This window comes from Pogona vitticeps, chromosome 3 (genome assembly GCF_051106095.1).
Source record: "Pogona vitticeps strain Pit_001003342236 chromosome 3, PviZW2.1, whole genome shotgun sequence".
Taxonomy (NCBI): Eukaryota; Metazoa; Chordata; class Lepidosauria; order Squamata; family Agamidae; genus Pogona; species Pogona vitticeps.
In genome coordinates, this window is record NC_135785.1 from 2163478 (window position 1) to 2187540 (window position 24063).

Here is a 24063-nt window from a genome sequence, read left to right on the forward strand (position 1 = left end):
TAGGCCAGCGAGGGAAGCCCAGAGTGTCTTACGTACAGGACTTCCACCGTTTGCATCCCAGACACCCTCTGAGGTTCAGGTTCATTCCACCAGCTGAAACCATCCTTCCTGGGACTGAAACTCAGCAAAGTTTGGCTGAGTATGAAAGGAAGCTTGATTGGGTTCTGTTAAAAGGATGTGTGTGTTTCTACCCGGAGGAGAGTGGCTGCGTTCCAGCGGCACGGATCCGTGACTTCAAACAGCAGCTGGGATGGAAAACATTCTCACTCCACCAAAGGAGATGGGAAGCAATCAATCTGTGACCTCGGGTGATGGGAGGAGAGCAGGTCCCCCGACTCTACAGTGGGGACTCCCCCCTTGGATTGCTCTGCACAAGAAAGGGAGCCCACAAGCATCAAAATAAGCAGAAGGGCATCGTTTGAAGGGCACTGTGATCATGAAGGTATGGGTGCAGGAAGAGAGGCAGGACTCTGTTCAGAGAAGAACAGGCAGATATAGGACCAGAAACCGAAAAAAAGGCATTTGAGATCCCAGTAGTAGCTCCCTCGTTCGTGGCTGCAAGAGAAGCATTTTACAAAGCTGCTTTTTTTTAAATGCCAAAGTAAAAACAAAATTATATACTAGGATAGCAAAGAACACCTGTCACTTTTTTTTTTTTGCTCTGTCACTGATGGCTGCCTCAAAGTGACAACGCACCTGAGTGACAAACTTTCAAGCATCACGAGATACTTGAAAATACATCATGCGATCCCTCAAGCTTCATGTCAGATTTGGACAAAGAACCCAACTTTTTCGCACCAGGAAATCGACTCCTGCAATTCATGCTCTCCTGTCTCTGCGTGAAAGGAGGGGGGCTTTCCCTCTGGGAAGTGAAATGCACGCATGCGCTCACACACACTCACACAACAATAGGCGGCTGTTGGGGGGGAAAAATAACCCACATGCAAACGAGCACTCCAACACTTCTAATCTTTACAAGTCTATGCAAGAAAGACGCAACCACCACTGGTTTTTTTTTTTTTCAGAGAAGAATTGTTCTCAATGTCTTGCTGAGAACAGCACAAAATGTCTCACCCATTCACAAGGCGAGGAGAAGAGGCTTGCGGTTCCTCAGCCTCCCCGGGGAGGACGAGATAACCAAAGACTCCCATCCTTAAGCCCAACACAACTGTTCTAGGGGGAGGCAGAAGACACTGGCTCTAAGCCCTGGGTCGTTCCCCACCCCCCCAACGGCTTCAGTGACAGGGTGCAAGCTTTACATGTAAAGGGTTGCACAGTCGATTTTGCAATTGAAAACCAAGCTCCTGGCTGTCTCACGCCGTGCTACATGCTGGGAAACAGATACAACACAAGAGCATTCAGTCTTTTGAAACAGCCACAGCATGGAAAGGCACGGCACAAGTTTCCAGGCAACAACAACAACAACAACAACAACAACAACAACAACAACAACAACAACAATAATAATAATAATAATAATAATAATAATAATAATAATAAGAAGAAGAAGAAGAAGAAGAAGAAGAAGAAGAAGAAGAAGAAGAAGAAGAAGAAGAAGAAGAAGAAGAAGAAGAAGAAGAAGCCATCAAGTCAATTCTGATTTATGCTATTCCTTTTCAGGGTTTTCCAGGTAGGAAACCCTCACAAGTAGTTCACCATTCCCTTCTTCTAGGGGAAGCCCTGGGACGCCTGTGCAGCTGGCCCAGGGCTACCCAGGTTGGCTCTTCTCCCAACAGATCCCGTGGGGGGAATCGAACTCGAGACCTAAACTACTGTGCTATCTAGCCAGCTGCTGAAAAGTACGCCCCACTGATTTCAAAGAGATGAACCCTCAAACATGGATGTAGGACACTAATCTCATGTTTGCCTGGTAGAGGAACCCGGGGGGACCTCAGAAGGACGAAAGTTTCTTTAATTTTTGGGGGGGTGCAGTTACTCTTACGGCCATTGTCAAGGCTGAGATGCGTTCCAGTCGCTCAGACAAACAGGTCGTCCCAGAATCTCTCTCTCAAGCTGACAAGTTAAGTCCTACAATAAACTGCATAATTCTGGCCTGGGCATCACAGTGCAAAATAACTCATTGGAAGCTGTGCATTCTTAAAGATAAGGACAATCAAATCAACTAATTAAGAATTAATTAACTAATGATCAGAATAACAAATTGAACATGACAGGACAGTTAAAGCATGTCAATAAGCCTTCACAGAAGTTGTGGGGGAAAGAGTAACTTCTGGGCTTCACCTTTCCTGGAATATCTCTGCTGTGGGATGATGGGATTTGTTGCCACGCTCTGAATTTTCATCTGAAGATCTTCTTTAGAATTCATTGGCATCTTAAGCCATGCCATGTTCCCTGGGTTTCACAGGGACTGAGTGATGTTTCCTGAAACCATTTAGGCTTGAGTATGTAACAGGATTCTGGCCAGTGCATCATACATTCCTTGAGATAAATGATAGAACCATGGAATGAGGGAGTCGGAAGGGGCCTCTAAAGCCCAACCGCCTGCTACAGGAATCCAAAAGAAAGCAGATTGGACCGATGGCTGTCCATTTTTGTTTCCTTGAATGCCTCCAGAGTTATAGTTATTGTCATGGACATCCGCTGAGTTCTATGGCCTTGGTTCCCCAAATTTGCTAGCCCACACAAAACAACAAGCAGAAAACACGCACGTGCTCAGTCCACAAATGCTTAAGGACCACACCAAGATCATGCGGTTGACGAGCGGTGGAACGACGCCGAGCCTCACCACGGACACGGTTGCCCCCCCACACCTCCCCAGTCCCTTCGCAGGTGTCCTCCCCCCCAAGACCCCAATGCTCACTGTTTCTGCAGCAGGTGTTGCTGCTGCTGCTGTTGCTGCTGCTGCTGCCGGTACGTCTCGATCGTGTGCTGAGGGAGGTACTGCATGAGTTCCAAGGACTCCTTGATCTTCAGCAGCATTTCGTACGTCTCGCGGCCTCGCACCTGCAGCGGAAGGAGGAGAGCAGAAGGAAGAGCCTGGATCACCTGCCGTTTCACAAAGGCCGGCATCCCAGGGAGGCCAAAGTTGTCCCTTGACTGGGTCAGAGACTCCAGGCCTTCTAAGACCCACTCTCTCTCCCTAAGCATAGGGCAGGGGGTCCCAGATGTTCTTGGACTACAATTCCCAGAAATCCTGGCCAGCACAGTTGAGTGGTGAAGGCTTCTGGGAGTTTTGATCCAAGGACAGCTGGAGAACCAACGTTGGAAACCCCTGCCATAGAAGGACCCAAGTGCCTTGGAAATGGACAACAGCTGGCTAACCTTGGTAGCCAGCTTTCACTTGTGGTTGCCAACCCATCAGAGGCAGGGGTGGAGAGAAGGAGGGCCCTCTCTCTCTCTCTATGTGCCGGATTTTGGATATATTTCTTTCTCCCCTCCTGGCTAAAAATGACAGTCTTTTCCTGGAAATCTCCAGGAGTGACCAATTTGCATTAAAACACTTGTGGATGATTTACAAAACTGAATGTGGACTTCTGGCCACTATGAGACCCTTTTGGTTTGGTTTTGTTTTTAGCAGTGGGGGGACTGGTGTTGTGGTTGCCAAAAAAATTGCCCTTTGGCCTCCAGGGTTTGGCACACACACACACCGGTCTAGCCTGGTCTTTTTAAATTGTGGTGCTGGAGGCGACTCTTGAAAGCCTCCTGGACTGCAAGGAGAACAAGCCTATCCATTTTGAAGGAAATCAACCCTGAGTGCTCACTGGAAGGACAGATCCTGAAACTGAGGCTCCAATCCTTTGGCCATCTCATGAGAAGAGAGGACTCCCTGGAAAAGACCTTAATGTTGGGAAAGTGTGAAGGCAAGAGGAGAAGGGGACGACCGAGGATGAGATGGATGGACAGTGTCATCGAAGCAACCAACATGAATGTGACACAACTCCAGGAGGCAGTGGAAGACAGGAGGGCCTGGCGTGCTCTGGTCCATGGGGTCACAAAGAGTCGGACACAACTTAATGAACTGGTCTAGCCTAGGAATGTGGCAATCTTGTGTGGGGAAAATGTCGTTTTATGCAGGAATTGCAAGGATTCCATCTAAAAGGGTGGTCCTTCCAGAAATATTAGATTTCTCCAAGGATTTTGAGGGGGAGCAGAACCTTGTAGAATCATAACATCATAAACCTGGAAGGGGGCTTCTAAGGTCATCAAGTCCAACCTCCTGCTCCAGGCAGGAATCCAAATCCAAGCAGATCTGACAGAGGGTGGTCCCATTTTCTCTTGAATCCCTCCAGCATTGGAACGATCACCACCTCCCCCTGAGGTCATGGGTTCCCTTGTACTGCTCTAACAGTTAGGAAGTTTTTCCTGATATTCCACTGAAATCTGACCTCTTGTAACTTGAGCCCATTCTTACATGCCCTGAACTCTGGGATGATCGAGAACAGATCCTGCCCCTCCTCTGCAGGACTGCCTTTCAAATATTTGAAAGGTGGTCTCCTATCTCACTGTGAGAAGGTGGGGGAGGAGACAGAGAGAAATTTTCCTCTCCCACAGTTTCTCCCTGACAACGAGAAGCTACTAGATCCACCTTCCTGATCTAGCCCTGTGAGCCTCCAATGAATGAAGCACCCTCCCTGCATCCTGGCCAGTGTCTCCAAACCAGTCACGGAGAGGATGACAAACGGCGCCCATTAAAAACCACCTCCTACCCTTACCGGTAGGTACAACAGCTCGTCATCCGGAGCGCGCCGCTTCTTGACCGACGTCATCTGGATCCCGTGTGTGCTCTGTCGGAAAGCTGCCCAAACAGAAAACAGAAAAGCATGTGCCGTATTAAATCCCAGGGCCTTTTTGGGCCACCCACATGGCTCAGATTTTGACTTATCTACCAAATCTATGAACTTTTCAACTTGTGACATGATTCATCGTCTGCCTCTGTGGGATCTGGGCAGAGCCGGGAGGTGCTCTTGCAATGATCTCCAGCCTCTGATTTTGGATCATAAGTTCAGGGTGCGAAAAAGAGAGGCGCTCCTCATCGGTAGCAGGAGATGATCAAGCATCCAAACACCACCATGAAAACCTAATATATTTCCAAACATCTTGGAATTAGGAACTGATGCCCATCTAAAGCCAAGTGAGGTGTGTGTGTGTGGGGGGGGGTTTGCAATGCAGGGCAAGATGGGTGGCATGGAAACAATATACATAAAGTAAAGACAGGAGGCAATATTGAGACTTGGGTGCTTCTAGATTCTTCTACAAAGCAAACATGAGTGGAAAACAGGGGGGTTTTGTTAATGGAGAAAACAATGCAAGATTCATTTTTTAAAAAATGAGAAAATAATTTTAAAAACTGTAGGGATATGGCCAGGGAGGCGGGAGGGGAGCTGGTTCAGTTAGTAAGCAAAATCAGTCTTCAGATCTGCAAAAACTCCCCACCCAGGGTAAGACCTAAAATATCTCCTTCTGTTGACGGATGTTTATCTGGGGGGGGGGGGTTAGGAAAGTAGAAGTTCTTTTCAGCTGGGAGGTCAACCTTTTTATGGAGGGGGGGGGGTCATATCAGTGTTGCTCAGGACCCTGATGGATTCTTTAACTGGCTTTTATCTTCTGACAACTTCAAGACTGGCCCTTGGAAAACACTCAGACTTCAGTGTAGGTCCGAGGCTTGCTCACTGCAAACCCCAAATCCCTTGCCTTGCAAGTCCTTTGCACCCGAACCCCTCTGGTCCAGCCAGAGCCCGGAGGGAGGGTGCCTGCCTCTGGCTACTTACGGCGCTTCGTACCGTCACCATTCTTTGTGGTGTCTGAGACCTGCTGCTTCCGGATGCTGTCCTCGTCTGCTTTACGGTCCCGGCCTGGGCAAGCGCAGATCCGCGCCTCAAAGCACCGGCGACCCAGAACTTGACCGCTGAGGGAGGAAGCGAAGACGAAGCTGTGTCACCTCTCGTACACCAGAAACAATTCATATCTTCCCAAAGGACTACTATTCATCCTGCCCTGATTCTCAACATGAAACTGCCAGATTCCGTGCTGCTTAGCTCCCTTTCCAGAAAATCCTGCACAGAAAAGATGCCATTCTGTGCAGGAATGCTAACATTCCTGCACAGACTGACATTAAGATCTTCCAGATTGGGTGGGGGTGGGGAAGGAAAAAAAAATCCATTCCTAGAGAAATCTCACTCCGAGGACAAAGAAGGTCTCTCCCTCCCCACCCCTGAGAGTGAAAGGCTGCAAGGGGCACATCCTATTTAGGCAACTGCACGGACCTGCACAGGGGTGTCAAGGGTGGCCTAGAGAACTTCAGATGGAGAACATGATGCCCGAAAGAAGCCTGGCATGGATGCAGATGGTGGTTGAGGGAGGTGCACCATTCTGCAAGACTCAGAAGAACACACTTCACAGAGTCATAGGACAGTGAAGTTGGAAGGGACCTATAAGGCCATCAAGTCCACGTCCCTGCTCGAGGCAGGAATAAATCAAAGGATATCTACCAGGTGGGGGTCTAGGTTTCTTTTGAATGCCTCCAGGGCTGGAGTGCTCACCACCTCTTCAGGTTATCAGGTCCCTTGTTGTACTGTCCTAACAGTTAGGAAGTTTTTCTTGATATTCAATCAAACTCCAGTTTTATGTAGCTTGAGCCCATTGTTGCGTGTCCTGCACTCTGGGATGACTGAGAACAGATCCTGCCCCTCCTCTGTATGACGGCCTTTCAAATATTTGAAAAGTGCTATCCTATCACCCCTCAGCCTCCTTTTCTCAAGGCTAAACATGCCCAGTTCTTTCTGCCTTTCCTTATAAGGGTTGGTTTCCAGCCCCCTGATCATCATCCTTGTCGCCCTCCTATGAACTTGTTCCAATTTGTTAGCATCCTTCTTGAAGTGTGGTGTCCACAACTGGACACAATTCTCAAGATGAGGCCTAACCAGTGCTGAATAGAAGGGGACTAGCACCTTGCAGATTTTGGAAGCTATACTTCTCTTATTCCATTTTTCTAGGTGGGATCCAAGAAGCGCCATGCCCAGAAATCTCATCTTTGAAAAAAAAAAATTAAACCTTGGAAATCAAGCTCACAGTTTTGCATCTTTCCCTGGATTATGACATCCTTCCCAACCTGATATGGTGGAGACAAGCTATCACGTGTTGCCATTGATCCTCCCACCATTGCTACTTACTCTCTGGTCTCAAGCGTCACAATGATAAGGATCGGGCGCCGGTTCATGCCCCCGACGCAGCTGCTGTTGCACATGAAGTTGTACAAAACGGTGGTAAATTCAGTGCCAACCTGGGGAGAAGGAGACGTGGGAGATCATTTGCTTCAGCTTTGAGTCACTCATTCAATTGTAACCTTACAGTTGATCACAGAATCACAGCATGATGGAGCTGGAAGGGACCTATAAGGCCTTCAAGTTCCACCCCCTGCTCAAGGCAAGATTGCAAATCAAATTTTCTCTAGGAAGCCTCCAGGTTCTGGGTATTTTCAATGTGGATACAAGATCCATGCATCCAGTTCATCTACATCAGGCACACATACAGAGCTTGGAATGTGATGTTAAGTAAGTAAGTAAGTAAGTAAGTAAGTAAGTAAGTAAGTAAGTAAGTAAGTAAGTAAGTAAGTAAGTAAGTGAATGATTGTTTATTTGTTTGTTTGTTTGTTTGTTTGTTCCATTTTTACCTCGCCCATCTAGATTCAGGAATCTACTCCGGGCGGCTTACGAAATATAAAGATAAAAACAACATTTGAATAATTTCGTTGTTAAGAACAATAAAGATCAATAAAGAAAACAGGATCCAAGATGGGATAAGGAAGCTATGTCATGGGAGGGGGGAAGGCCTGCCAGAAGAGCCAAGTCTTCAACTTGTTTTTAAAAATTCCCAGGGAGGGTGCCCGTCGGATCTCCCAGGGGTAAGGTGTTCCAAAGATGAGGACTCCGTGGTAAGCGCTAGGTCAAGATGGACCCCCCCAAGCTGCGGACCATGCTCTTTGTGGTGAGAGCTGCCCCCCAAAAAGAGAGTGAGCTTCCCAAACCACTGATATCCCACCTTTCTCCTTAAAAAGAATGCAAGGTGACTTACATCCTTAAAAAGACAATACATAGAAGGTAAAAACAATAGGTATACAAATATTTTAAAAACTTAAACAAGTATTACATTAAAAACAGCAATGAAATCAATACTAAAACACATTGAAAACAACAATTCATTAAAAAAAAACCCACTCGGGCAACCAGTCATTAACAGAAAGCTCATCTGAAGAGAAGAGTCTTTGCCTGCCTGCGGAAGGACAGCAAAGACCAGTCCAGTCGGATCTCCTGTGGGAGGGAGTTCCAAAGGCTGGGAGTAACCACAGAGAAGGCCCTCTCCCGGGTCCCCATCAGACGCAGAACTCTTCTGAAGATCTTAACAACCGAACCAGCTCATAATGGAAGATACACTCTTTCATGTGTCTCCACCAAACATACTTGTGAAGGTGCTGGGATCGAGAGAAAGGCCTCTCCTGATGATCTTAACACCCGAGCCGGCTCATCATGGGAGTCTTGGTTCTTTGAGATAGCTTGGACCCAAGCTTTATAGGTTAAAACTAGCAATTAGAATTGGGCCCAGAAGAAGATTGGGAGCCAACGGAGCTGATGCAACAGTCGAGTTGTGTGACCCCTGTAACCTAACAGTTTCCAAAGGCAGCCCCATGTAGAGTGTGTTACAGTAATCCAGTTGAGGTGTAACTGGAACAAGTGTCACTGTGGCCAGATCAGACCTCTCAAGAAACAGGCGCAGCTGGAGCACTAGTTTTAACTGTGCAAAAGCACTCCTTTCCATCGCTGAAACCTGGGCATCTCGGCTCAGAGACGAATCCAGGAGCATCCCCAAGCTGTGTTTCCAGAGGGAGTGTCACCCCATCTGACACAGGCTGTATCTTTATTCCTTGATCAGCCTTTCAACCAACTAGAAGCACCTCCGTCTTGTCTGGATGAAGCTTCAGTTGATTCGCCCCCATCCAGTCTGTTACTGACAGCAGGCACTGATCTAGAACCGAAACAGCTTCCTCGGGTTTAGGTGGAAAGGGCTTGGGTGTCATCTGCATACTGGTGGCACCGGACCCCCAAACCCCGGACGACCTCTCCCAGTGGTTTCATATTGATGCTAAATAGCACAGGGGGGCAAAACAGATCCCTGAGGGGGTGTCAAACAGGAGCCCCCCCCAGCACCGCCTGGTGGCTTCTTCTCTCCAGGAAGGGCCAGAGCCACTATAAAACAGTGCCTCCGAGCCCCCTCCCAGAGAGAGAGAGAGAGCCCAGAAGGGTACGATGGTTGATGGTATTGAAATCCACCGACAAGTCTGGCACAACCAACAGAAACACACTCCCCCCTGTTCAGTTCCTGGTGTAGGTCACCCACCAAGGTGATCAAAGTAGTCTCTCTCTCATAACCAGGCCTGAAGCCAGATTGAAATGGATCTAGATAATCTGTCTCATCCAGGAACCCCTGGAGCTGAGAAGCCACCATGTGCTCCAGCACCTTGCCCAAGAATGGGACATTAGAGATTGGCCGGTAATTATCCAATTTTGTGGGACTGAAGGAGGGTTTATTTCAATAAGGGACTTACTACTGCCTCTTTTAAGCATGCCGGGATCCCATCCTGCTGCACAGAGGCATTCATTCCCACTTGGACCCATTCCGCCAGCTTTTATAAGCCAAGAGGAACAAGGGCCTAGCAGGCAAGGAGTAGCCTTCGCCTCTCCTCCAAGGCTCGTGGTGTCTACATTATCAAGCTGCAAAAACTGAAACTTATCCATCAACACTGGACAAGCAGGAGCCATAGTTACATCTATGTATTAACGGCAGTACCTAAGTCAGAGCAGACCTGAGCAGATTCTGCCTGCTAAGGGCTGTGCAAATTTTTCAAGTGAGCTACCAATGAAAATGAATTAGCTGAAGTTAAATATTAGAAATTGGCAAATTAATGCATTGCTTCTTAATGCATGCTTGTTTGTTTGTTTGTTTGTTTGTTTATTGGATTTCTATCCTGCCCATCAAGACCAAAGGTCTACTCTTGTTTACAAACAAACACTTTAAAACCAACCACTGTTTCATTCTGATGGGTACACAACACAGTGCAGACCATCTCGTGACCTCTGGGTTAGAGAGCCTTGTTGGACTTCAACTCCCAGAATCCCCAGCCATGAGAGGTCACGGCAAGGGGTTTGTAGAATCTGTACAGTTGTGTTGCATCAAAAGAGACAAAAGGACAACAGGCTGAAAGACCCCACGTTCCCAGTCCTCACCTGGGGCGGCTCATAAGGCACAAGGACACTCTGTCTCCCAGTGATCGGGTCCTCCACATACTGGGCATGGCTGTTTCCTTCAACTCTGATGAGGTGACTGGGAGGAGCGATTTGACCTGCAGATACACACACACACACACACACACACACAAAGAGAGAACGAGGTCAGCAGGAGAAGCAGCCTCTTCCATGGAGGTGAACCTGAGGGCAGAGCTCGGTAAGATGCTAGCTTTGCTGTTGGAAAGATAACATGTTTTCCCTTCAGAGACGTGTTCCTTCAAAGCTGGCATGCCTAGGCAGCCTGTCTTGCAAAGAAGGCCCTGTTTTGCCCTGCCAAGGGCAGGCAAAGGCTGCAAAGATTCTGCCCTGAATTTGGGGACGTTGGACTCACCTTCGTTGAATTCCCGGCTGAGCTCGTGATTAGGACAGCGCTTCACCACTTCCGTGACATGTTCTGCTTTCTTATACACTGGCATGGCGCGGATGACGGCACCCTGAGGGGGAGGCGTCATCACCTTGATCTGAATGGGACACGTCTTGGCAATCTGGCAGTACAGCTTCTTCAGTTCTGTGGAGTACTACAACCGGGGCGAAAAGAAAAGCCACGTCAGGAGGCAACCCTCAGGAATTCCCCCCTTTGCATTGTTGTTTGATAGCTTCCCAGCTTCTGGATGGGGTTCTGTCCTTCTCTTATGGTTGAAATGCTGGCACAGTCAGAGCTATGAGGAACCCAAAGATCCTGCTAATTTTGTGTCGTAACTTTTCACAGTTTGGCCCTGGTCCTCATGGGGACACCTCTCGGCCTCCCTAGAGAACGTGTCTGAAGTCGAACCTGGACCTCACAGTGAAAGATGTTCCTCTTCACCCTTGCCCTAGCTAAACCCAGACCTGTGGAGGTGACGTGACCTTGGGAAGCAGACCCGTCTGTCTCGCTTGGCGGCAAAGGATGCTTCTTGCCAAGGCCTTCACATGGGTGGCTTGCAGGAGTGCTGAGCAACACTCAGCTGGGGTGTTGTAGTCATAGTCCTGACACTCCTGGAGGGCACCGTGGTGGGAATGACTGATCTAAAGAACCTACTGGGGTGCCAGGAGAGGACCAGCCTGAGAAATCACCAGCCCGAGGAACACTTCACTGGCACTCGACAGGATTCTGGCTTTAATTTTAGACAGCACAGTTGACAGACCACTTTCCCATAAATGGGCACCTTTCCTTTTCAAAACCACTGCTTCTGTGGCCATGGCACAGGTGGGTCTGTACTTGCCCAAAAGGTCTTGCCCGAGGTGATTTTTCAAGTGCTACCATGCTCTGAATCCATGCCAAGACACCCGATGCGCCAGCAAGATTTCCCTGGCTTCCCACAAAAAAAACAGAGCACTCACTCCTTTTCCCTGTTACTATTCATTCTCTTTTCGCTCCCTGCTCTGCCAAATTCAAAACAGCAAATCCTGCACAGGACAGATGCCGTTCTGTGCAGGAACTGCATCAACCCTGTCCAGCTCAGTGTTTCTTCTGCACAGTCTAGAAAAGCTCTGTTCGAGAAACATTCCATGCTGTGCAGGAAGACTAATAATCCTGCACTGGGTTCTACTGTTGTCAGCAAGCAAAGGCCTGTGCAGGAAAGTTGCCACTCTACGCAGGACGTCAAATCATCCTACACAGCCTGCCATTTCTTCCCAAGATGAATGACACCAAAAGGACATCGTTTCCTGCTAGCTGTCTTAGAGCAGAAAGTCACATTCAGAGAAATTTCTAACAGAGTCACTTCTTTCCCCCTCCGTTTCTCTCCAAGAGATCCACACGGCCAAGCCATGGCTGTTGCAAAAGAAGCCTGCTGAAGAATGGCTTCCATTTGCTCCTCTCATGTTTAGGATCAAACAGTGACATCCCTCACAACCTCCTCCAGTTTTTAGACACTTGCATATTATTATTCATATGCAAGAGTGCCACACCTGGGCGCTTACCTCAGGCAACCGTAACGGAAGAGCCAGCAACCCTACGTGAAATGGGTTATTCACAAATTCCCCCCATCAGCTCTAAAACCCAGCCCAAATACACAGGTCCAGAGCTGAGACAATGTCCATTTGGGGAAGGGGCCTGCAACTCCCACTGGCCATGTTCTGGAAGCTGTCGCTGAAACGCTTCCAAGGTCTGTGTCGTGTTAGGACAGAAAACTTGACGACAATCTTCTAGGACTCAGCTGGAGGAACAGCAGACCGAGAACCGCCTCCCCACCCCATAGCTGAGAAAGGTCAGCCGCATCTTCATTAAGTCCTTCCTACCCATTTTTAGTGGGACGTGGTAGTGCTGCGGGATAAACCGCAGAAGCCTCTGTGCTGCAAGGTCAAAAAGCCAGCTGTTGTAAGATCGAATCCATGCGACAGAGTGAGCTCCCGTCGCTTGTCCCAGTTCCTGCCAACCTAGCCATTTGAAAGCATGTAAAAAATGTGAGTAGATAAATAGGGACCACCCGTGTGGCCATGTGACCACGGAAACTGTCTTTGGACAAACGCTGGCTCTACGGCTTGGAAACGGGGATGAGCACCGCGCCCTAGAGTTGGACACAACTGGACTCAATGTCAAGGGGAACTTTTCCCTTTACCTCTTTACCCATTTTAAAATCTATCTTCACAAATGCATAAGAGCTAGAAAAGTGCGCCCACACACACATAGAGTGGTCGCGAGACCAGATAGGCGGGATATAAAATAAATAAATAAATAAATAAATAAATAAATAAATAAATAAATAAATAAATAAATAAATATTTTAAAGCAGGAAGCGGAATTCTGAAAGCTGAAGTCTTCACCGTATCAAGGTTTTTCTCTGCAGCTCTGCCCAGGTTTTAGAGTAGCAACGCGGAATTGCCACTTTAAGTCTTCGGGAACCAAGTGTCCCCCCCTACCCCACCCCACCCCACCCGCCTTACCCACCCAGTGTCCACAGAAAGGGTGCCAAGTACCTGGATGTTTGCAGAACTTGTCTATTGTTTCCACGTGGCACGGGAAAGCCCTGGCTCAGGTGACAAGCACCATCATCACTCGCCTCTCCCCTCCCTTCCCTCTTATCCATTCATCTCTTACACAGAAATGGCATGAGTTGTTTGTTTGCTTTAGGACGGGGGCCATGAGGTGTCTATGACCGGGCGACGCACCAGCTCCTCAAACAAAGGCTCTACAGGAACGCACACGTTTACCCGGTCCGAATGTGCATCCTGTCCAGATTGTAAGCCGCTGGCAAGAGAAGTCGTCCAGGTGGGCGGTGAAATGTGGCCCTGGAGGGGATTTGTGCAAAGATACCAAAGGTGGGGAAAGTTTTTCCTCATGCCAGAGGGAGCTCAGCAGAACGGGTGCAAAAACATGAATCAGGAAAATGGAAAGGAAAGCAGAATAAAATAAGACAGCTTGCTAAGACACGAACCCCAGAGACAACCCCCTTCTCCCTCCACGCCCCTTGTGCCAAAAGCTTTGGGTCATCCCAGCGAAAAAGACCCCGTGCAAAAGTTTTCGAATGTGACAATGCTCCGGTTGAGCAACCCTCCTCCTCCTTTTCTTGTGCCTGCAGGCGAAGGATTATGCACACAAAGGATTTACACAGCCTGTGGAAACAGGAGCGTGCCAGCCAGGCAGCCAGGCAAGGCAATTTGGAAGAAAAGAAAAGAAAACCGGATTATTGCGACACTTAAAAAAAAGAAGAAGCAAAGACCCAGTTACTGAGTTAAAAAAAAACAACAACTGGGAAAAACGTTTTGAGAACATTACCCCCCAAAATGTCTTATTAATTAACATGGAAGGAACTAATGAAGCTCAAGGCAGCTAGTGTGGCATAAGGGACAAAGCGTTGGACGAGGACGCAAGAGGCCTGAGTTCAAATCTCTGCTCAATGGGTAAATCGTGCCTGAGATGTCTCGACATGCCTCAGGAAAGAGTTGACAGGACCAACAAATAAAGCCCAAGACTTAATCTCTAAGGAACTAACTTGGCCGCAAAGCAAAGCAAAGCAAAGCAAAGCAAAGCAAAGCAAAGCAGCCCACTTCGAGAAATCTGTAAAGCACCTAAACCACTACAGAGCGGGAGTGAGGAATACAGAGTGGTTTAGGTGCATGGAAAATTATAATAATGATGTGCCCTCAAGTCAATTCTTTCCAAGGTTTTTTAGTTATGGAGTACAGATAAGTGGTCTACCTTTCCCTTCTTCTGGAAGTGCTTTAAGGACTGGGGGATCTGCCAAAGATCGCACAGACCGGTCCTTCTCTTGGGAGGCAAAACGAGCTATCTAGCAAAATGAAATATCCTAAAATCTCATGGAGGAAAGAGCCGTTTCTCTGAACATTTCCTGTTATATTCTTGAGAACAAGGGGGAAAAAAAAAACAGGACTGGAGAAAGTTTGGACACACAAAATAATCAGCTGTAGAAGTGGGTCCTTGAAGGCAGTCAAGCTGGAAAAGAGGTCAACCGCTGGGCAAATGGACCGGGACATTTATCCGATCCAGAATAAGGCTGTCTTGTGTGGGTTTTGCCCCTTTTGGTTTGGATTTTAATCCAGCAGTACCTATTTCATTTTTCAGCCGGGGAATATCTCAACATTTGGTGTGCACACAAGAGGCAGGAGTGCAGTAAAACACGGCAGACTAAGAATGAACTTTTGTGAGAGTCTGGCTACAAAAGGAACGTGTTGAGGAGCACTTCCTCCAGCCTGCACCAGATATTTAAGCAACCTCCCGGGGAGGCAATATCCCTGCGTCTGAAGCTGTTTCACTTGAGGACTACCATTTGGACCACAATTCCCAAAACCCCCAGACAGCTCCACACTTTGGGAGCGGTCACGAAAATGTAACATTTCCAAGTTTGGGAAAAGGTGCTAGATTAGATTAGGCATCCTTCAGTCCCGAGAGACGATGGGAACGTGCTCTGTATGGAGGACTTGGAACAGCGTCTAGTGTGGCTGAGGAGGCCAATTCGAGAGTGACTGTCCCTTCCACACTGGAGACAAATACAGTCTGTCCCCTGTCCAGCTCCCTGATTTTGCTGATTTGGGGACTGCCTCTTTGCCTCGGCCTGCTGGACAAGGGTCTCTTCAAATTGGGAGAGGCCGTGACGCACCCACCGCCTGCCTCCAGGCTGAATGCTCAGATGTCAAGGTTTCCCATCTGTGGAGATCCATTCCTAAGGCCTTCTGTGGATTTCCCCAAGCGGCCCCACCTTGAAATGGATGCCGGCGGCTTCCGTTTGGAAACCTGCAGATTTCCAGACTTGAAAAAGGTATCCGGTAAAACATGCCTATTTTAGAAGCCCACGTAGAGGAAGCGTGTCCTCAGTTTTAAAATGCAGGCAGCCATTTGATGTGTAGTTGAAGGCACATAATGCTCACAGAACTATTTATTTATTTAAATTATTAGACAGAGCTGCACCACTATGGGTGCACCTTCTTAAGGATACCTAAAGACATAAAAGTCTGCCAAGAATATTCTAGATGTTCTCTACTGCCTGCTCCAAGCGACCTCAAAGAGATCTTTCCCTGAAATGAGGGTGGGAAGGAGTATTACTTGCCGTAATCCATGGAGGCTACTTGATGAGGTGCTGGGACACATTTTGGTTACACAATTGAGTGTACAGCGACATACACAACCAAGGCACACTTTGGGACCTCCTCACTGAGATGCGATTACTCACGACACAATATACAAACTTTATGCAAATACCAATAGGATGCTGGGCAGGAAAGGGAAAGGCTGACATTCTAATTTTTTATCCCATCCCTAGAGAATACAGCTTGGCTGACTTGCTTGAGCCACCTGCCATTTATCTTACAAGCATAATTTGTCAATGTCCCTTGCCTTTTTTCCTCCCCTGCCAGCCTGCAATGTTATGAATCACCCTGAGAAGAGAGACTTAGGTGGGAAGGTTGCATGAGAGCCCTGCTTCCCAACCTTGGGTTCCCAGATGTTCTTGGACTAAAACTCCCAGAAGCCTTCACCGTTAGCTGTGCTGGCCAGGATTTCTGGGAGTTGTAGTCCAAGAACATCTGAGGACTCAGGGTGAGGAACCATTGCATTAGGGGAGCCATGAGACCCCAATTATGAGTTACAGAGAACCCATCAATGAAGAGCTCCTTGAATGCAACATCACAGCAGAAATCTGTCCCAGTGTTGGCAATTTGGAGGAGAGCTTGTTTTGTGATTGATCTTGGGATGCAGAGACATCTTCCCTTTGCAAGCCTGACTTCTCGGAAACAAAAAATAACCATGTGCTGTCAAGTCAATTCTGACTTATGGTGACCCTTTCCAGTGTTTTCCAGGCAGAGAAGATTCGGAAGTGGTTTTCCCGTTCCCTTCTTCTGGGACTCTGCAGCTTTTGCCCAAGGCCACCCAGGCCGGCTCTTCTCCCGGGTGCCAGGGTGGAGAATCGAACTCTCAACCTCCGCAGCCAGAGACTTCAACCGCCGAGCTATCCAGCCAGCTTCCTCAGAAACAAAAGACTGCTTTGATTAAACCTCTCACACACAAGATGTTCACCTCCGTAACATGAAGTTCACCTCCAAAGGCTGGGTGATCTCCAGCGCATGGCGCGGCCCGGTGGCTTCTGCCAGACGGAGGGTTCTGGGGCCAAAGTCAAGTTGACAAGGTGTCCCGAAAGAAACCCCCGCACGGAGAGGGACACAGGCTGGGCGGATGTGGGGAAACAGATTTCTGAGAAGGAATCCATCCCCGCCAGGAAGCACTAAGGCTCACCCTGCAGACCCAGAAAGACAGCAGCTGTGGTCTCTGTCTGTACCTGCCCTTTCCTCGGGACGGAGGGCCGACACGTAGGCGTTCTTCAGCAGGACACCTGAGGACAACGCCGCTCGGCCCTTCTGCCTAATGATACGGTCCAGAGAAACACAAGAGGGGAGGAAATAGCATCCCCTCCGTTTGCTGCCACCAGCTCTCTCGCCACCTGCCCACACAGCCTCTTGGCAGCCCGGCCAGGAACCCGGCCTCTCCGAGCACCTGGTCCGTGCCGGGCACCCTCAGCAAACACCTGCCTGGCTTCCCAAGAAGCCCAGCCTTTCTTTCCAGCCCCTCATCTCCTTCAGGGATGTTGACAAACGTTTCTCAAGACCTACGTGTGCAAGCAACAATTTGTGTGTGTTTTTCTGCAAAGGAGGCTGCCAACAAAACTGAGCTTTCCACTCCCTGACCGAGCGAGGACAATGGGGGAGAAAAAAGGCACCTGGAGGGAAGTGGGATGCGTTTTGCAATGGCAGCCGCCTGGTTTGAGTTTCATCGGCCTTGCACAAACCCGAAGGCAGAGCCCTGAATACCAGAGGTTTATACAGGAACTACACATGCTCCAGATCTGCCACTGCCGTGTTTATGATGGCCAAAGAGAGTTAAAAGAGAATTTTAACGGCTGGAGAGCTCAGGGGTTTAAGCATCTGGCTGGGGAGACAGAGATTGGGAGTTCAATTCCCCCCTGGGCCTCCTTGAGAGGGGATGGACTGGATGACCCCACGGGGTCCCTTCCAGCTGTGCCGTGCTAGATTATTAGCTAGCCAGAGAGTGCCATGGTTTAGGCATCTGGCTGTGGACCCAGAGGTTGGGCATTGGATTCCCCACTGGTCCTCGGAGTCCTTTCAAGTTCTGCAGTTCCAAGACCTCAGAGGTCTTCTAGAACAAATGAAGAAAGACAGTCCCCCAAAACCACCCCTTCAGCACAACTCCAAGCCTCTCTTCCTTTGGCTGTCTAGGGCGGATGGAAATGTTGAGTCCGGTATCATCTGGAGGGGAAAGGTTCTCCAGTCCTGTTCGTATAGACCAGCGGGCTCACCCTTGGGTGTCCGTCACTGTATTAAAGAACCTGAGACACACACATACACCCATGATAAAAACACAACTCCTCAACTTTTTCCTGAGAACCACCTACTTCTGATATCCTTCCCAGCAATTTACAGAAAAGGGGCAGAGGGAACGGAACAGGGGAAACCGAAACGTCACAGATGGGTCACCCATCCCAAGTAGGGGATCACAACTGGAAGACGTGGCGGAGGATGCAGTCTCAGCAATGGTAATGAAAACTTTACATCTGACTGAGACTACACCTATGTCCCATCAGGGCGACTCACACCACAGGTTAAGAAACACTGTTCTAGAGTATTAACCCCCCTTTTATTGGATACTGAAAATTCAGAGCCTTGTTTGAAGGCCTCCATTGAGAGGAAACTCCTGTATACTATCAGAATCCTGGTTCCACCTGAAGGATCGGCCAGTCCCACAGCCTCCCTGCCCTTGGTGGATCTCACAACTTCAGTCATGCTGTAACTCTTTGATGCACAGTCTGTACGCTACGGAAAACTCAGGATGGCACTAGAGAGGGGAAGGGATGCTGGGCAGAGAAGACAGAGTGGAAGACGGCCGAGGCGAGGGTGGGAAGCAGCAGGCTTCCCACCCTGCTTTAAACCATGAACCCAGTTCCCACATTCTCAAAGGTGTCTCACTTGACATCCAAGACCGCAGTCAGTCTGGTCCAGAAGCAGCTTGCTCATGGGGAGACTGCACAGTGCGCCCAAGTGCAGCTTATGAGCAAAGAAAAAAAAATCCAAAACAATCAGAGCAAAGGAGTGAACGTTGCTCTGCCCGAGTGAGAAAACGTGTTTATCATCATCATCGTCCCTGTCTCCATCTCCAGAATGCTAATCTGGCGAAGACTCGGTTTATTATATCCTAATGTTGTGGCGCTCTGTGTGGACACCGGCCCCGCTTGACGGCAGAGGCGAAGTTAGCAGCAGTGAGACAGGCCAGTTACACACAAGGAGCTACAGACCGGATCCAACACCTGACCAGATCACAACCTTCTTCTGCCCCCCTTCGGAAGCTGAAGCACAGGCTTCACTCGGTCCCTCGAGCATGTTTGTGTACATTGTTAATCATGCGTACGCAGGGTTTGTGCATGAATTTTGGGTCTCTCGGACAAGCTGCAAAAATGAACGCATGGATTTCTGAGGCACACTGCAATTCATTCCCTTAGCACCTCGGGCGTGGGAAATAGGCTTTTTTTCCCATAGAAAAATACAAACCCAGTGGATTTATTTGCTATTCTTAACCATCATGCCCCATTCTGTTCTTCTAACCCATTTTGGCAGTAAAACTCCACCTAAAAAAATAATTTTGTGGCTCAACCTGCAACCTTCCAGAGGCTGAGAGACCTCCTAGCCCAGTGGTCCCCAACCTTGGGCCTCCAGATGTTCTTGGACTTCAACTCCCAGAAATCCTAGCCAACAGAGGTGGTGGTGAAAAGGCTTCTGGGAGTTGTGGTCCAAGAACATCTGGAGGCCCAAGGTTGGGGACCATGGTAGAGCCTTTATTTTCCTTCTCGTTTGAGTTGCCTTTGGGGCCTGGCTGACCCACAGTGAAGAGGGCAGCCTAATAAATGAAACGATGCCATGAGCTACTGAAGACAGTGCGAGGAATGGTAGTGTATAGAATCAGGGCAGATATACACTGGTAGAGAGTCTGGGTCAGACCCCACCAAGAGCGGATGGATCCAGAGGAGGTGAGCTAGGGATACAAACCCGTCAACAGACTGAAGGAAAGGCCACCGTAGCCCCAGGACTACTGCTGTTCCGGACGTCTCAACGATGAGCCCAACCATCCCATCCGGAGAAGTCATGTAGCCCCTTTACATGCCATTGAAAGGTCTTGAAAAGAAAGCCTCCTGAATCCTTCCCACCGATGGGGCTCTGCGGACTGGGAGAGTCTAGGCTGCACCGGTCCTCACTAGGAACGTTTGCAAGCTCCGATGGTTGGTTTTCAAAAGCACTTCCCAGAATCCAAGCCCCCTTTCCCCAGGCTTTCCAGACAACTCCTGGCCACAGGTGTCCCAGAAGCGCTGGTTGATGATGCTCAGCCACCAAAAGTCTCCTCCTGAGCACATGGCGCATGGAGAACCGAGCCCCCCCGCCCGCCAAGGGCCGCCCGTTGCCACCTGTCAGTCTCAGAGGAGATTAATTACCTGAGCGAGAGCTGGGAGCGGCACATTCTTCCCCAGCCGCACCCGCAGAAGGCGTTGACATCAGGCATGTGGGGAGGTGTGGGGGGGGGGACGGACCGCCCTGTGTCTGGGCCGCCACGAAGCGCAGAAAGGGGTGGGTGGGAGATCTCTCCGTGGCTGGAAAGGGGAAACGTCTGGACTGCAAACATCCCAAGCAAAGCAGAGCCGGCTGTTTTCTTTGGGGTCTCTCCCCCCCCCCAACCGTGGTGGCCGAGGCATGGCTCCCAAGGGCAGTCCGGGCTAGCGGGCCTGACCCATTGCAAGCATGGCCTGAGCAGAAAAAGGTGGGCTGTTTTGGGGACACAGAGCAGTGATGATGGCGAGCCAGACAAGGAGGAGGCAGAAAGCTTCGCCTCAGGGCAGTCATTCTTGAGATCACATCGGTTCCCTGCACACGGTTCCCCCGCCTCTGCCTTCCTTTCTAGGACACGGGAGCCCACTCTGGTTGCTTAGAGTTGCTGCAGTCATTGGCTTTCTTTTGTGAGACACCTCGGAGAAGACTCTCAAGGCTACAAGTGGTTCTTTCCCTCCAGCCAAGAGAAAGAGAAATGAGATGGTTAGGGTGTTGGTTTGCTTTTGTTACCATCTAGCCATGTTGTGCTAAAAAAAAACCCAACAAAATTATTATTTTTTTCCACCCTCCTCGATGTAGCAGCACACAGACAAAAAGCAAGCAGAGAAAGACTGGCAGGTTGTTCAGAAAGAGGCAAACAACTCCAGCTTAAGATGGCTCGGTTTCCAAGGTGCTCTGTGTCTCAGCCTTCCCTCTGCTGATAATCAGAGAATCGTGCAATTGGAAGGGCCCTCTGAGGCCATCAAGCCCAACCCTCTGCCCAAGGCAGGAATCTAATTCAAAGCTGATCTGGCAGATTGTCATCCAATTTCCTCTTGAAGGCCTCCAGCGTTAAGAGCGTTCACCACTTCACAAAAGCATGGGGTCCATTGTCGTACTGCTCTAACAGTTAAGAGGTTTTTCCTGATAGTCAACCTAAGTGCACATCTGGAAGGAACCCTATGGACTCCAGCCCCTGTCATAGAATCACAGAATAATTGAGTTGGAAGGGGCCTATAAGGCCATCCAGTCTGACCGGCTGCTCGAGTGCAGGACTCCAAACCAAAGTAGATCTGACAGAGGGCTGTCCAGTTTTCTCTCCAATGCCTCCAGAGCTGAAGTGCTCACCACCTTCCCGCTGAGGTTACTGGTTCCATTGTCATACTGCTCTAACAGTTAATAAGTTTTTCCCCCTGATATTCTGCTGAAATCTGGCTTCCTGCAACTTGAGCCCCTCCCTGCAGTCCGGGTTGACTGACACAGTGTTCTAAAATGAATTTTAAACAACCTTGCAGGCAGAGAATTTGCGCATCAAGGGAACCTATCGAAGGAATTATTTTGTAGCAGGGAAGCAGCCTTCTAGCAAGGCAGAATGCACAGTGGTGCAATCTAAATGCAGGTTTCCCCTCTCATCCCCTATTTGGGGGAACGCAGCCTCCAGAACATGGGGCAAAACGGAAGGTCAGGAGGACAGCCCATTGCAATGCTCGTTCGCAATAGAATCCTCCAGCCCTAGACAAGTCTCTGAACAGAGAGGCTGCACTTTGGGCAAGAGTGTCCAAACTGTTGCAAAAACTGTAGCAAGCTTCCAGACCTCACAGCATCCTACAGCAACAATCCCAACCCAGCATCACGTTTGCAAATCAGTCCAACAGGCAAGGAGAGCTGTACCGAGCGTTTCCAACTCCAATACCCCATCATCTGCTGATTCTAGGCAATCCATCGCCCTGGCACCACAAACAGCGCTTGAATCCTCGTAACCTGGAGGGCCAGCACAAAAAGCTTGGAGGTTCCTAGCAAGTGTTTTGAGTTTTGTGTCGCAGCTTTTTCTCCCTGCAGAAGAAGGGGTTCAATCGCTCATCGTCGGCACTGGCCTGCTCCCCAGGTTTTATCCATTCCAAAACAGCCTCAGCCTCTCTTGACGGGGAAACCCACATTTCTGCATTTTAGGGTTGTCACTGAAGGGTTGTCATTGACTCTGCTGATGATACACGCTAAAGCTTACGTGCTAAAGCGATACACACAGACACTCCTTCTCTCTCCCTCTTTCATGGAAGCAAGACTCTCCATTTTCTGTCCAAACTACAGTATCGGCTGCCACCCTATGCCCTTCTTTCTTCTGCCCTCCCCCAAAGCACCTGAGAAGTCTTGAAAAAGATTTTCGTCCACTGTCAGAAAGACTATAATATGTGCCAGCTTTTCTGCAGAAGACGGTGGAACCTAGGGACCCCTTTAGAGGAGGTAAATAAAACAAGCGCTTCTCTCACAAAGGGGAGCGATGGGGGCCTGTGGATTTCCCCCACCCACCCTTTTGGGGATCTCTGCCAAGCCATTCTTTCCCTGCTTCCAAGCTTTGGAACATCTTTATTATATAATGTTTATGGGGAGATTTACCTCCTGGCTTCTGTATATATTATTACATGGATTTGCTTTTAATGGCGTGTTCTTTTTGCATTCATTGCTGCAATGGATACGCTGCCTTGGGAAACGTTCCCATTCTAAAGACATCGAGAAACGGTTAAACAAGAAGATTAATATTTTGAAACCACAAGAGATTATCCATTTTATCCACCTCTTAAAACTGGCATCATCATCATCATCATCTCTCCCCCAGTCTACACACAAACACACACACGTAAATGTTAAATTCTGTGTAATTTAGAATTTAAAAAAATACAAGCCATGCAGAAGAATGATTCTCTCTCTCTCTCTCTCTCTCTCTCTCTCTCTCTCTCTCTCTCTCTCTCTCTCTCTCTCTCTCTCACACACACACACACACACACACACACACACACACACACACACACACACACACACACACACACACACACACACACACACACACACACACACACACACACACACACACACACTTCTCCAAGCAGGGTGGGTGGTGCCCGGACGTCAACCTGTGATCAACTTTATCCTTTCGGTTGCCAAGCACAAAGGCCCAGCTGTTTCCTTGGTGTAACAACAGAAAGGCTGATGTTTCAGGTAAGTTCTGTACTAATGGTCTGTAGATGGGAAACACCTTATCTGAACCCGGATGGAAAGGGGGGGAAAAATCATCATTGAAATCACAGAAAAGTGAAGTTGGAAGGGGGCCTACAAGGCCATCCAGTCCAACCCCCTGCTCAAGGCAGGAATACAGATCAAAGCACATCTGCCAAATGATTATCTTAAGTTTTTCTTGAATCCCTCCAACGTTGGAATGCTCACCAACTCCCGAGGTCACTGGTTCTATTGTCGTACTGCTCTAAAAGTTAGGACGTTTTTCCTGATATTCAGCTGAAATCTGGCTTCCTGGAACTTAAACCCATTATGACATGTCCTGCAGTCTGGGATGATCGAGAATGGATCCTGCCCCTTCTCTGTAGGACAGCCTTTCAAATATTTGAAGAGAGCTCTCCTCTCTCCCCTCTGTCTTCTTCTCTCAAGGCCACACATATCCAGTTCTTTCTGTTTATCTTGGTTTCCAGACCTCTGATCATCATCCTCGTCACCCTGCTCTTAACTGGTTCCAGTTGGTCAGCATCCTTCTTGAAGTGGGGTGTCCAGAACTGGACACAATATTCAAGGTGAGAGCTAACCAGGGTTGAATAAAGAGGGACTAGCACCTGGTGGGATTTGGAAGCTATACTTCTATTATATCAACTCTCTAACAAATGCAGGGCAGATCTGGTTTAAAAACCCTCTGTGCCATGTTCACACCTCACCCATTTAGGGATGCAGGAGAGTTAATTTTTTC

The 24063-nt window shown here is 48.8% G+C and overlaps 1 protein-coding gene across 6 annotated transcripts in view; it reads right to left on the minus strand.

Annotated features, from left to right (window-relative positions):
* Positions 1-24063, minus strand: part of TP63 (tumor protein p63) — a 126121-nt gene that overhangs the window by 16910 nt on the left and 85148 nt on the right. For 5 of the 6 annotated variants that reach the window (XM_072996371.2, XM_072996372.2, XM_072996373.2 and 2 more), the window contains 6 exons: positions 10630-10816; positions 10239-10354; positions 7131-7240; positions 5730-5866; positions 4674-4756; positions 2822-2964 (listed from right to left, as the gene is read on the minus strand). In XM_072996371.2, coding sequence (XP_072852472.2) covers positions 2822-2964; positions 4674-4756; positions 5730-5866; positions 7131-7240; positions 10239-10354; positions 10630-10816 — 776 coding nt within the window. The remainder of the gene's footprint in view (positions 1-2821; positions 2965-4673; positions 4757-5729; positions 5867-7130; positions 7241-10238; positions 10355-10629; positions 10817-24063) is intronic. The other variant, XM_072996370.2, reaches the window with a different exon arrangement.